Consider the following 14153-nt stretch of genomic DNA (forward strand, 5'->3'; position numbering starts at 1 on the left):
ATTAATTGGATTATTTATAAGATACAAGATCTTTTACAAAACATTTCTTTAAACAAAACAAACTTTGCTCTATTTCTCTTCTGACGTGTATAAGCAAGGTAGTTGAGCAGCGCATTATAGTGAAAAGATTATTTGGAGATCGTGAAATATTGTCTTGTGTGATGTGGGTTTAGAAAAATATTTTCTTTATTGTGCCAACATTTCATATGTAAATCATTGTATAAATTCATTTTCACATCTTACATGTATTTGTATAAGGTAATCAATGTTTGTAAATCCCAGGCCCTGAAGATTATCTACATAAAGTAAATAAAGATTGAAATGTTGGCGCAATAAATAAAATGTTTTTTTAAACCTACAAGACCGCATCTCACGAACTCCAAATAATCATTAATTAACGGTCACTAACTACTACACATATAGTGCAAAGGTTGACATGTTTATAAAAAATAACAATATCATTTCAATAAACAATATGGCTTTCATAGGCATCATTCTACTGTTGAACAGTTAGCTAGAGTGACTGACATTGTTGAACCCAACTTTAACCTGAACAAGCATACTAGGATGACACTAATAGAAGTTGAAAAGGCACAAGGGTCTTTTTTTCAAATGAATTCAAGCAAATTTTCCCAAGTATCTAGTTTATTTTATAAAAAGCTACTTAGAAAATAACAATTCCATGTAGAGGATGGTAATGCTGTATCATCAGTAGATCTATCTCAGCTGGGGTACCCCAGGGATCCATTCTGAGACCTATTTTATTTAACATATTCATCAATGATTTAACTAAAATGAAAACTAAATGTAGTTATGCATTGTATGCATGATATATTCTTTATCTCATCATATAGAAGAGAAATTATTGCCAATCATCTCTCTATAGTTCTCAAGAAGTGCTTCAAAAACTTTCACAAATGGTGGATTAAACCCATTGAAACTAAAACTGAAGTGAAATTGTTTACTAAACATCGCCAAACATTAATAGAGATGTTGTTGTAAATGGCAGAATACTCTTGGAAAAAAGAAATAAAATATCTAGGGGTAAATTTAGAATCAAAATTAACATTTACTAAGCAAGTGAATAAAGTGTATGACAAGGCATTGAGTATAATCTGCAGTTCATTCCTCTCTTAAACAAGAAGCTTAGCACAACAAATAAAAAATTTATTTATTATCTTTACATTAGATCAGTAAAACTGTATGCAGCTCCGAATTAATGGTATGGTCAAATGTGTAATACTAACTATTCTAAGTTACAAATAGTTCAAAACAAGTGTCTAAGGTTGATTGTTTCCTTTCCTAGGTGGATTCCAATACATTATTTACATTCCGCATTAAACTTTGTTAGTGGATCGACACAAGTTTACAATATTACTAAATGTTTTATTTCCACCTGTGTAAATAATAGTCACCCACATATTAAAAGTATTGTGAACTATAATGTAACCTCACTACAATACAGAAGATATAAACATAAACGTTTAAAACATATTCTGTTTTAAGGTAACTCTTAAATTACATTAAGGTTTTTTTTATTTTATTCTTCCCTTTATAAATAAATAGTTCTTTTAAATTTACAACATTGCATTCGATAGTACACAGGCAGGGAGTCGGAAACATCTAATTATATCACACTTTTGAACATATTTGTATTTATTTGTAAATAAATTATTCTTACAACAGTAACTATGATGATCAATTATTAAGATGAATTTAGATGAATTAAGATGAAATTTCATGCTATGGCCACAAGTTAAGTGAGAAACGTTGATGAAGGGTCATATTTATACAATTCAATGACATCTTGCCTTTCTCTATAATCATGAAGAATTGTTAAATTTAGTAATTTAAGCTGGTAGCTGTATGGTTTTAATTTTTTTGAGGATTTACCAAAAAACCCAAGACGTTTTTTCAGTTCATCTTTTCAACCAATTTAATGTCTTTTTGGAAAGTAGGGGCTCCAAATACTACTTACAAAATTATTGTATGGGTCAAACATAGGTAACATATATTTTTGTAAGTATTTCCATGATGGCCATAGGACCTTTTGTTCAGTGATAGCGGTTAAATAAAGAACACCATTGGGTAGTTTCTCCACTCTTGTCAAAGCATTTTGAAAAGATTGACAGAATAGAGTTAGGTCAATAATTTAAAGCATGGGTCTTTATGATATACAGAAGAGAATTCCTCAGCAATTTAATCTTCTAATATGTGCTAATAATTAAATTGAATAGCAACTCATACATCGAAAGTTGACAACGCTTATTCCATGTATCATAGTTATCATTGATGTACACGATGAATAGAATTGGACCCAGGACTGATCCTTGCTGAACTTTGCTAAACACTGGATATGAATTAGAATATGCTTGATCAACCTTGACTTTAAAACCTCCTATCAGAGAGATGGTTTCGAGGAATTTAGGAACATATAATGGATCCCAAGCCCCTCCAGTTTGGAAATTAAGTGTGAGAGATGATCAAACACCCTAGAGAAATCAAGGTAGATTATATCAGTTGGAATTTTTGATTTTGAGTCCATGTTAAAAAAAAAAAAAAAAAAAAAAATCGGGGCTTTCCTGCAAACCGATAGATGTAGTTTTCTTTTTCTTTTTTTTAAATGAAGTTTGTTAGTAACAGATATTTTTTATTATTATTTTCTTCATTCCTCAATTCAAATGTGGCTGTTCGCCTTGTGAAAGTGGCCCCCTTTCGTTTCAACAGATGGAATGTTTATTTCATTAAGGCAAATTTGTGACGAAGGACTTTTAATTCGGCCGACTGCTGACTCTATGCGATTATGTGATCACTTCCTTCGAATAAAAATTAAACCACATTCCTTCAAATATTTATCCACTCGCAACCTGGGATGTGCACGTTGACAGTTTTTTTTTTAAAACAAATTCTACAAATGTTTGCACAAAAAAAAAATTATTATTATAAGTAACTGTTTGACTATTAGTTTTACAAAGCTTTTGAAAAGTTTGATAGATTAGAGTTAGGTCAATAATTTGAGGCATGGGTCTTTATAATACATAGAAGGGAATTCCTCACCAAATAAATCTGCTAGCCTATGCTAGTAATTAAATGGAATGGCAACTCATACATCGGCAGTTGACACCGCACATTCCATGCATAGTTCAGGATGAATAGAATTGGACCTATGAGCGATCCTTGCAGAACTTCGCTAACCACAGGATAAGAATTAGAATTTGCACCACACTTGACTATAAAACTTCCGTCAGAGAGTTGGTTTCAAGAAATTTATGGAAGTACCAAGCCCCTACCGTTTGTAAATTAAATACCCATACCATTGTTAATTAAATTATCCTCTAATACTTCAGAATAATATAGCTTTTACAATGTTGAAAACGAAATTGATGTATGTTGATTTAAATTGTTATAAACATTAAGCATATTATCATTTATGTATGTAATGTTTGTAAAGTAGAAAACTTACTTTTTTAATTGCTTGACACCGCCTCTTCTTCACGCCCTTCCTAAATTGTCAATTCACGCCGATTAATAAACAAAATTTAATCCAACAAGTCAGTTTTCTGTTTAAATTAATCTAATGATTTTTTTATTGTAAAAAAAGCAACTAACTATGTCGACAAAAGAAAAGGATTGTTTGTTTGATTAAATTATACTCACTTGGAGTTGGTCAGCCTGATTTCAAGAAAATACTCCAATTTTCCAACGTTTTTAGATTAGACATTTTTTGTAAGAATGGTACAAGAAGAAACTAGGATGGAAATATTTAAAAAAATGCCATGTTGTAATTTACTTTGAATTTCTTAAAACGTGACTTTTTTTCTTGTAACAATTACCATATTTTAGTGTTTAAACCCGGATTTAGTGGGAGTGGCGACTTGGCGAGGTGGGGGGGAGGGAATATGTTGTCGATACTTGGTTAATCTATAACCTCAAGTAGCTGTGAAATGGTCGTACGTTTATTTAATAGTGATAATCAAAAGTTCCTGGCCTCACGGAAACAATGGAAAATCCTTTGACGCTAGACGTAAGTCGATTTACCCGACTGTTTCCCCTTTGGGTCAAGATTTTGAAATTGTTCGAACCCCAACACAATCGGTTTTTGGCATCTGTGACCTTATTTTAATTATACACGCGTTACAAATGACAAAATTGATTTATCAACGCTGTCTTTTCAGGGTAGCCCCTCAAAAAATGGCAAGGAAGAGGTTCCAGCGTCGAGGTTGGACGGCCTTTTTTTGAATTTTTTTTTTCTTTTAAACGATTATACCATTAGAATAGCTCCACGATTTAAGTTTGTTTTTCGATTTCAGCTTCTTGGGGGGATTTCCTGCCAACAGTTCAAAAAACGACGCGATGGCAGCGAATGCCCTCAAGGTACGAAAACAAAATTTGCAATTTTTTATTTCAAACAATAGCTAAACGTTTTGCCAAAAAGGTTCATCGTTCAATCATTAGCGTATGTTGATCATGTCATGAAAAAAGTTACGCCTGTTGGAAGTATTTAATAGTCGAATTAGTGACACCTTGGCTGCCGAATGACAGTAGTTAATGACTGTCGCACAAAACTTATTTTCCATTTGCCATAATTTATAATGATTGCAACTTTAAATTGCTTTGAATTTTAAATTAGTCAATGTACAGACACTATTTTGTGGACCATGGATGCAGTCGTTTAGAAAAATCTAAGTGGAAGCTTCGTATATAAACTAGCTGTGATTTATCAAACAGTGATCAAACTCTGAAACCCTAGTCATTTTGGACCAGATCAGTTTTAATCATTTCAACAAATAATAATTTTTAAGTCCCAAAGTGGACTGACCCTTCCTAAATAACATTCGACAAAGAAAACTAGATATTAGCCCCTTTTTAATGGGTACATATTTATATGTGTACATGCTTGTGTGTTTATACTGTTCTAATCCTGAGATTTCCTTCTGTGGTCTGCTTGATGATGATAGTGTAATCTGATCCTTATCGGTCATCTTGTTCTGCCCTTCCTCCTTGCAGGGTTGGTTCGTGGGACAAGCGTTTTTGTATTTTGCCATCTTCATCATGTTTACTGAGTATCTACCACATTCTGAAGATGGCAAAATGCTTAAACATTCCTGACATACCAACCCAGTGAGGATAGGCGGATCAAGATGATTGTTACAGATCAAATAACATGTCAGTACCATAGTTTCTTTCTTTGTGCATTGCCCATAATAGTAATAATACCCTAACATGCCCCGGTCAATCTTGACCAATTCAGCCCCATTTAGTTTTAATTAAAGACCAGTGTGTTAATTATAGAATAGACAAGACTTTGTATTTACTTTTTTTCTTAAATGGGGGCAGTGTTTTGTAAATACAAAACTTGTTATTGACACAAGAGGTTTTATTTTTGTATGGGGCAACAGTTTCTGAGATCTTTAGATGGTCTGTTTTTCATGTTTGTCAAGCATGGTTCTAGTTTTTAATCTAATTATTGCCCATGAGAGTTTCTTTGATATTTGAAAAAAGTATTGAAAAATCTGGCCTGATTTTTAGGTGGGGGGGTCAGTGATTGCAATGGTTAAGGTGTGGACACAGCAACTCATCACTGTAAGACCTGACATACTTACAGATTTTCTTCCAAAACACCAGCACCATGAGGGTTCTTATTACCTTTAGTTGAAATATCGTAAGATCCTCGTAAAAAAAAAAAAAAAAAAAAAAAAAAAAAAAAAAAAAAAAAAAAAAAAAAAAAAAAAAAAAAAAAAAAAAAAAAAAATTAGCCCCAATTTATACATAAAATGTTATATTATAATGTATTAAGTATAAGTTTATATTAAAATTATACAATCTTAAAAAACTCCCAAGTCCAAAAAATTTCATTTCCTTAAATGGTCAAATTACCGATGTGTCGAATCAAGCTCTGGCCTGTGAATGCCCTCCTTTTCATTTCTGATAAGGTCCAGCCTGATCCGTTGTTTATGTATTTGTTCTGTAACAAAGCGTCATTGCACTGGTTGAGGATGGAAGTCAGCAGAACTTGGCATGAGTTTTAGGTTAGCCTGAAACGACAGTCATTCAGTAATACAGGGAAACTGGAAGGTGTACTCCCAAGATGAGGATCGGGACACTCGAGCTGAAGGACCAGCTGATGATCGATTTATCACATTGGACAGCCTGAAAATCGCTTTTCCACGCTTCGGAAATGTCTCAGAGACTTCAAACTGTACAATATGTGACCATTAGTGCTGAAAGGAAAAAGATTGTCAGAAATGAGTCTACATCCCAGAATCAACAATGGGTTCAACACTTACTAGAGAGTAGTGACATAGTGACAGTTTAGAGTTTGCAAGGGAACACCAACATTGTTTAAAAACTGAATGTAGGAATGTTATGTATTTGGACAAGTAAGTCACTAAACATTTTTGAGTTTATCGAGCAGTTGGATAATGCTGCCGAAAGAGGAAGAGTGCCAGTCGGAGGTGGTTCAGTTATAGTGTGGGGCAGAATTTCTTTGTAGGCAAAAACGGAGTATGTTTTTAATAGACTCACTTAATGCAGAAATGTACGATATTCTTGAGGAATATGCCACCTAATAATGTGCCATTTGCTCCAGTCATTGGTGAGCAATTTTTGTTTATGCATAACAATGCAAAAACCCATGCTGCTTGTGTTATGCAGTACCTCTGTGATGTCAATATTCTTAATCTAAGATGCTATCCTGTAGCCCTGATTGGAATCCCATTGATTGAGCTTAGACATCAGGTAAAATGAAGAAATAATCCTTCTACAACCTTAACCATTCCTCATGACATATTAAACGCTTTATTATCAACAAACTGAGAAGATAGGAGTGTGTAATAAGAGGAAGTAACACATCCTGTTCAATTTTTTTCATTTACTTTATAACATTTTATGTCATACTCAAAAGTGATTATTTTTTTATATATTAAATTTTTTGTTTTTGAAAGGTATTTTTTTATTTGTAAACTAACAAAATCTGTTAACAAATGCCTGAATTATATATATTNAAGCAGACCACGAAATTAGTGAAAATAAATATTAAAGTGTAGTATAAAATTATATGGCTTAAATAATTGTGACACTATATATATAATTTTTGTTTTTTGTTTTTTTTGAGGTATGTGATTTACAAGGTTACAAAGTATTGACCCTTACAGTTTCAAGAATAATGAAATTAAAATATCTCATTTATAATGAATGAGAGAACTACCCCATTTTAGAGTATATCAAGTCTCTGAGGTGAGAGTGTGATGTCTGGAGAGAGAAGTAATTTATTAGCATAAATGGGAATTTGCTGCGTAAAGGAATATCAATTACTGTGGTGGAGTGAATGTGGCCAGAGCTGTCACTACTTTGTGACAGACCTGCTTTATCATCCGCAACTTCAGTTTGTTGTCAATGGGAAAGTCATTATACACAATGTAATGGAGTGGTCCCAAGACACATCCTTGTGCAATTCATTCAAAATATAAAATTACCTTTGGGGTTTGTCTAATTCCTTACATTCCTTTTTGGATTTTCATGATAATTTGTATATGAGCGAATATATAATCATCATCACAGTATCATTTAAATGATTTCTTGTCACTATCCATTTTTTGTGCAATATTTATTTTTTCTCCATGCAAAACTTACGATTGATTTGAAATTTGATTTCAGTTCTTAAAAAGTATTAGTAAATGCTTAAGTACTTTTAAATTGTTCATCTTTTGGATTATGTGAGATTTAATCATATAATAACTATAATCGACCTTTTATCATTCTTTGGTGCTTGTAATGATATGTATTGTAATATTTTTTCTCAGATGAGTCCAGAGGAACTGAACACACTTTTTTGCCATGAAGTTTTTGGTCCCTTGAAAAGTGGTCATGATTGCACAATTTGCGGAAAGTCTTTCCCGTACCGCTACCAGTTGATTGTGCATGCTAGATACCATACATTACCAAATGTGAGGTTCTTTAATTCCACTGTCCGCTATCCCTGGAAAAAATGATTTGAGACACTTTATTGCAGGAAACTGAAGGTGGCAACGATAAAGACTGGGGCCTCCTTGGGAAAAGTCTCGAACTCAAGGACGAGCCCGGAACAGTCAGCAATCTGTTAGCAGGCGCGCTTTTGGGAGGACGGGCTCCTTCAACTCCTGAGACGGCGACAAAGCCCCATGTTTGTAATTTGTGCGGTCGAGGATTCACTAGAAAAGAGCATTTGACCAACCATATGAACAAGCATACAGGTAAAGGTAAATATGTTTGATGTTCATTACTTTTTGCTTGAGTTAGTCTTGATTTTCTGACCATAGATTATGATACTAACCTCCTTCATAGCTACAGTGCCATGCAGATTGTGGATTTTGGTCCTTTTATGGTGATAATTTAATATTTTCTATATGAATAAAAGAAATGTTATACCCATTTTTAAAATTAATGAATATAGCTTCTATTCCTCCACTACTTAGCTTTCATAAAAAAATTTCACAATTAAATATTTTCTTATTCTACTTTATACCCATTTTTTTTTTAGTTCTTGATACGTTGACTGTGTCCTATGCTTGACCATTTTGGTACTCACAGTAGAATCCAGCTTGTCGTATAAAACAGTTCTCTGGCACTTAAAAATAATTTAAATGATTTTTTTTTTCAATTACCAAAGTGATAAAAAATTATATGATGCCAGACTTGCATCCCTCACAGTAAATGAAGCAGCAAACCGCAGAATATTTGTTCAAGTTGGATGCATAGATTGAACCATCTTTTTGATATTATTTCAATAAAATTCTCAATAGCAATCAAAATTTAAATTTAATAGCACTTATTAATTAATAAAGCAATAAGCACTATTGCAAATAAATAAATCATTGTTTGGATTTGTAGGTTTGAACCCTCATGAGTGCCATCTTTGTCCAAAACGTTTCTCGAGGAAAGACCATCTTGACTCTCATCTCAGGGCACACGATTCCGATTTTAAATGTCACGTTTGCTTAAAATCATTTTCTCGCAAGGAACACCTTGTTGCTCATGTGCAATGGCACACAGGCGCTTCGCCCCACCGCTGCAACCATTGCCGGAAGTCTTTTACCAGAAGGGAACATCTCCTCGCCCACGTCCGACAGCACACCGGTGAATCACCACACGTGTGCCGTTTTTGCGCCAAGTCGTTTACTAGACGGGAACACGTTGTTAACCACGAACGTTCTCACACTGGAGAGACGCCTTTTAAGTGTTCGGTGTGCCCGAGGGCTTTCTCGAGGCGGGACCACCTCGTCGTGCACACCCGGCAGCACACAGGCGAGACTCCATATAAATGTACAGAATGTGGAAAGTCTTTTGCGAGGAGGGAGCACTTGGTGAATCACACGAGACAACATACAGGTCACTAATACATAGTTTTATTCTAGTGCATGAATTCTGCATGTTGTTTATTTTATTTAGAGCTTTTAATTTTCGTATTGTTTCCTAATTTTTCAGGTTGATCGTTTTTGTGTTTTGGTAATTATTAGTAAATGATCTCCACCATTTAGCCTCTCATTTTAACTATTATTATTTTTTAAAACTAAGAAAACAAGAATATAACTACTTTATATTTTTTAAATATTATCTTTTATTTATTTTATCTTTTCTTCTTATCTTTTAAATTTTGCATTGAATTATATTGCTTATTGTTTATATTTATTTGTGTTCTACCTTCAAGATAGTTTCGGGTAGATTAGGTCTGAAGTTGAGATTGTCAAATCAATGTCATAAATAGTTTTGTTTGATATTGTATAAGTTTGTTTCACATTATAATATGTTTTATAAACATTAAAAAAAGTTACAAAAGGGTAAAAGTAAATTTATAAATATTTACATAAATGTACTATATTCTTGGCAACGGTTCCATGAAATGAAAACCGCAAAAAGTAATTTTCTCAATTAATGAAAAGGAAATTACAATTTACAAAAAGTCAACACACATTTTTTATCATATAACTTCCATTTCTTAAGGTTGCTTAACAAAGATGTTAAAATCATTGTTATTTTACTAATTTAAAAAATATTTTGATGCTGTATTAATAATCTACTCATGAAAGGTATTAGATTAAAACTTATTATTAAAATCAAATTTATTATATAATATTGCTTTTAATGTAATTTTAATTTTGCTTTTATATGGATTAATAGATCAAAAAAAGTCAGTGTAGAATTTTAAATTTGCGTCAAAAAAAGACCACAAAAACTCAAGCCCAGTAATGCTATTACGCCTTTCAATATATGAAATGTTTTTTCTTTTTAAAGGTCATTTGTCGGCAAATGAACTTAATGTTCATGCTCTAGTTTGGATATTATATGATATTGTATATTGTATTCAAAAAATTAATAAACACATTTCTTCTTCTACATTTCTCAGAAGGAATGTGGTGAAAAGAAGGAAAGTGTGAAGGAGAAAAAATTAGGGTGGATGCAGTAGAAGCACACATCCATTTTTGGGAATTTCTTCGTATGTTGTATTATACTGAGCATCTTCCCATTAAATGATTTTGGAGTGAGGCCAGCTTGACTTCTTACACTTTCTCTTTCATGTGTAAGATTATTAAAAAAAAGATTGTTTGAAAACATTTTTTAAGTTTAGGTGCCTTACTTTTTTGCTACAGCCAATTGCCCTGAATCTTAAATGCTTTGTAGGCTTGTATTTCTAACTTCCACCAAACATTGACTAAATGTAAACTGTTGGTGGCTGTAAATTTTCTTCCCTAATCACAGATATGACAATTTCATTTATTGTATGAAATAAATGCTGAGCAATTGGGGGGCATTATGTTTACAAAATGATAAATTGAAATTGACATGATTGAAATGATTTCAGTAACATTGGTAGAGACGAATAAATTCAATTAACCTTTAGTAAAGATAAAAAACACTGATTTTTTATTTTTTATATTTTTTTTAGTCACCCTAATATTTAGCTTATTAAATCATTCATGTATATAATAAATACAGGAAAAATTTATTTATGCAAGTTAAAATCAAATTGTTAAGCACACACTTCCTTAGGGTTTATATAAATATTATTTTTAATCATATTCTAACAAAAATCTTTGTTATTTAGTCATATAATTGGGCCATCAGTATTTAATTACTTACTTTTTATTATTTTATATGGTTTTTATTTTTTATTTCTTTTTCTTTTTCTAGGGGAAGTTGTGCCGAAAACAAAATCTAAATCTAAAAAGCCAGAGCGTACGGTTGAAATTTTAGTTCAGTCAGAAGGACCAGAAACATCTTAGCATTTATTTTATCAGTTTACAAAATATAATATACCATGCATATTTTGAAGGTTATGTTATGGTAAAAAATTTGATTTTATGATTTTTTTAAAACTGGTTGTCATTAAATAATGTTACAATCTTGTAGAATTATAAAAAAAATTTTATACTACATTCTTTACTTTTAATTTTCATTTTTGTCGATAAAGGTTTTATTTGTGAGATTTCTTGTCGAGTACTTTGGGTTGACAATCTTGTAATTTAGTCATTCCTGTTCATCCTGATCTTCAAATCCCTGCTGGTTTGGGTAAGAGTGTGGTCAGTTAATTTCACCCACTTCTGAAAGAGGATCATCATCAGGACTGACCAGGATAATAGGAAATGACCAAATTAATGGTAAAGGTTTTTTTTTTGTAGATTCAGTTTTGAAAGGTTTTTAAGATTTTTAAGTTCATAAATGGAAGAGTAAAGTTAATTTAAATTTTAACAAAGGGGCAATAGTGCTAAATGTATGTACCTATAAAAGTGAAATTGTATATCCAGTTATACTAACATATTATTATCTTAATGTAATTAGTTTCTGAATTAATGGTTATGTAAATATAGCTTATTTTATTTTGCATCATTAACTTTTATTTTATTGTTATGTCAATGAAAAATATATATTTTATGATTTTAGAGCTTAGAAGTTTGTAATTTCTTTTTTCCTTTGAAACTTTTATGAATTGTTAATATAGGCTTTAAAAAAAATAGATTAGACAATTTGACTACTTATCAGATCAAAATGTACTAATTTCTATGTTTTAACATTAATATCTCTGCTGTGAAATTCAAGCTAAAGTTAACAAAGTACAATAGGAAGATCGGTATGGAAATTTTCACATTCATATTTTTTACTGTTCTAAAAAACATTGTGATCACGATAATCAAAGATGACATTGGCATGCTCATCTTCCTATTCTGGATGATTTTAGTACACCATATTTTTTTCAAATTTATTTTGCATGGTTTTAAGTGGAAAAATTATATATTCATATATGTAGTTTAATTATCGATTTTCTATCTGTTCAATCTTTACAAGGTAAGGTAGAAAACAAAAAGGCACATTTTGCTTACTTGAGAAACCATTTGCCAGGGTTGCTGCTTTTAAATAGTTTATTACAATTATTTAAGATTGTATTTAGAGAAATCTTTTGAATTCAACTGTTTTAAAGATTTTCCCTCCCAATAAAACATCTGAATTTGTGATTTTGAATGAAATTGTGATTTATAATAATTTTCATTGAAGTATTCTATCTTGTCTTGAGTTAACGTATTTAAAATATCATAATAAAATAATTCATAAGATTTCTTATGGTAGTTTTCCTTGAAAAGATTGCATTTATCACGCATGTTTTTATTTTTCCAAATAGTAATTTTGCTTATGTAGCGTTTGCCTGTTCTGTATTTTTTTTTGTAATTAAATCTGATGTAAAATACCTTACTTAAAATTTAATAAAATAATTTACAAATAAGTCTTGAGTTTGAAACAAAACCGAATTTTTGAAATAGGTGAATCGCCGTACAAATGCCATTTCTGCCCAAAATCATTTACGAGGCGTGATCACTTGGCGAATCATATACGTCATCATACTCCACAGCACTCCGTACCTTCTCAGTCTTCGCTGTCTCAGCTGCAGGCGCACCAACCCGGTGAGGCGCACCAACAGGTGCAAGGACAATTAATAGTGCCTCACCCTCCACCGCCGATACACTCGCAAAACAATTATACGTGCCATGTCTGTTTGAAGTCTTTTCCTCTCAAAGGGAATCTTCTCTTTCATATGAACACGCATACATTAGGTTATTGACTGTGTTGAATACTGTATTGCACTGACAATTAAAACCGATTTATTATTCTTCACAGACTTTATTGCACTTCTGTGTCTCATCTGCAAAAAATAAAATAAAAAAGGTTGATGTTTGCCTCTTCACTTAGTTCCTCTTATCAATTTCTCATTTTGTGAGATTTGTATTTTGATTGGAGAAAGCAGGCTTTCTCTCTCAAGTTTTTAAATTTCTATGTGTGTTGACATTTCAAAGTATACAGGGTGAAAAATGAACATTTGAATGCGTGTGATAACAAAAGGAGATAAGTTTTTTTGAAATTATATTTTTAATTTTACATCGTTTTCCATAGTGAATGACATTTGATTCAATTTCTATAATAATCTGCATATATAATTTGAATGTTCCTGTCTCAATATACTGTTATATACATAATTTGCACAATTTACAACTATAATAGTCGTTCCGTGTTTTTTATAAAGTAATCATATGTGTTTTTATTCATTTACATAAGTGCTTATTAACATGTTTCATTTTGTAAAAGGTATATGTTTTTATTAATAAATGTGCACAATATGGAGTTAATGTAAAAATTGGTGTACTTAATCTCTTTCTTGAAATAAACTAATAAATTGTTATTCTTGTACTGACCTGATTGGAGTAAGATATTCAATACTGTACAATATATATTAAATAATTTTAATTGATGCTTTTCTTAAACCTTTCATTAAAACAAAAACTGTTAAATGTACAAATTATGTTCACATTTTAGTTTTAAGTGATAATTATTTTATGTTTACATACAAATATTGAATTTGATTTTTAAAAAAATATGTGTATCTATATACATTTATATAGCACATATATGCATGTAAATTGATGTTTATAAAGTTACTTTTTTTCTGCCTGGCTGACTACTTGCCAGCTCCTCACATTTTTTTCATCTCATGTTTGTTTGCACGCGCGCGCGTGTGTGTGTGTTCTTATTATGAGTTCTCTGCTGAATGGCACTCGTGAAGAACAGCCAGATGATCTTATGATGTGACAAGATTTCTTGCTATTTCCAATACGTAACCCTTCCACATGTCA

General features: G+C 31.6%; 1 protein-coding gene across 5 annotated transcripts; it reads left to right on the plus strand.

Annotated features, from left to right (window-relative positions):
• The first annotated feature begins 3895 nt into the window (after positions 1-3895).
• On the plus strand, positions 3896-13778 carry LOC106669789 (zinc finger protein 501-like). 5 transcript variants are annotated; one of them, XM_014399506.2, is made up of 7 exons: positions 3896-4024; positions 4176-4219; positions 4311-4374; positions 7803-7946; positions 8012-8237; positions 8869-9366; positions 12789-13778. In XM_014399506.2, the coding sequence occupies exons 1-7, from the start codon at positions 4001-4003 to the stop codon at positions 13085-13087; spliced, it is 1299 nt and encodes a 432-aa protein (XP_014254992.1). In that variant the 5' UTR covers positions 3896-4000; the 3' UTR covers positions 13088-13778. The 5 variants fall into 5 exon arrangements, with proteins under 5 accessions (XP_014254992.1, XP_014254994.1, XP_014254996.1 ...); XM_014399508.2 differs by having other exon boundaries at positions 8012-8231; XM_014399510.2 differs by lacking the exon at positions 12789-13778 and adding an exon at positions 11167-11776.
• Positions 13779-14153: the final 375 nt, after the last annotated feature.

This window comes from Cimex lectularius, unplaced genomic scaffold (assembly GCF_000648675.2).
Source record: "Cimex lectularius strain Harlan isolate CLEC.00 unplaced genomic scaffold, Clec_2.1 scaffold76, whole genome shotgun sequence".
Lineage (NCBI taxonomy): Eukaryota > Metazoa > Arthropoda > Insecta > Hemiptera > Cimicidae > Cimex > Cimex lectularius.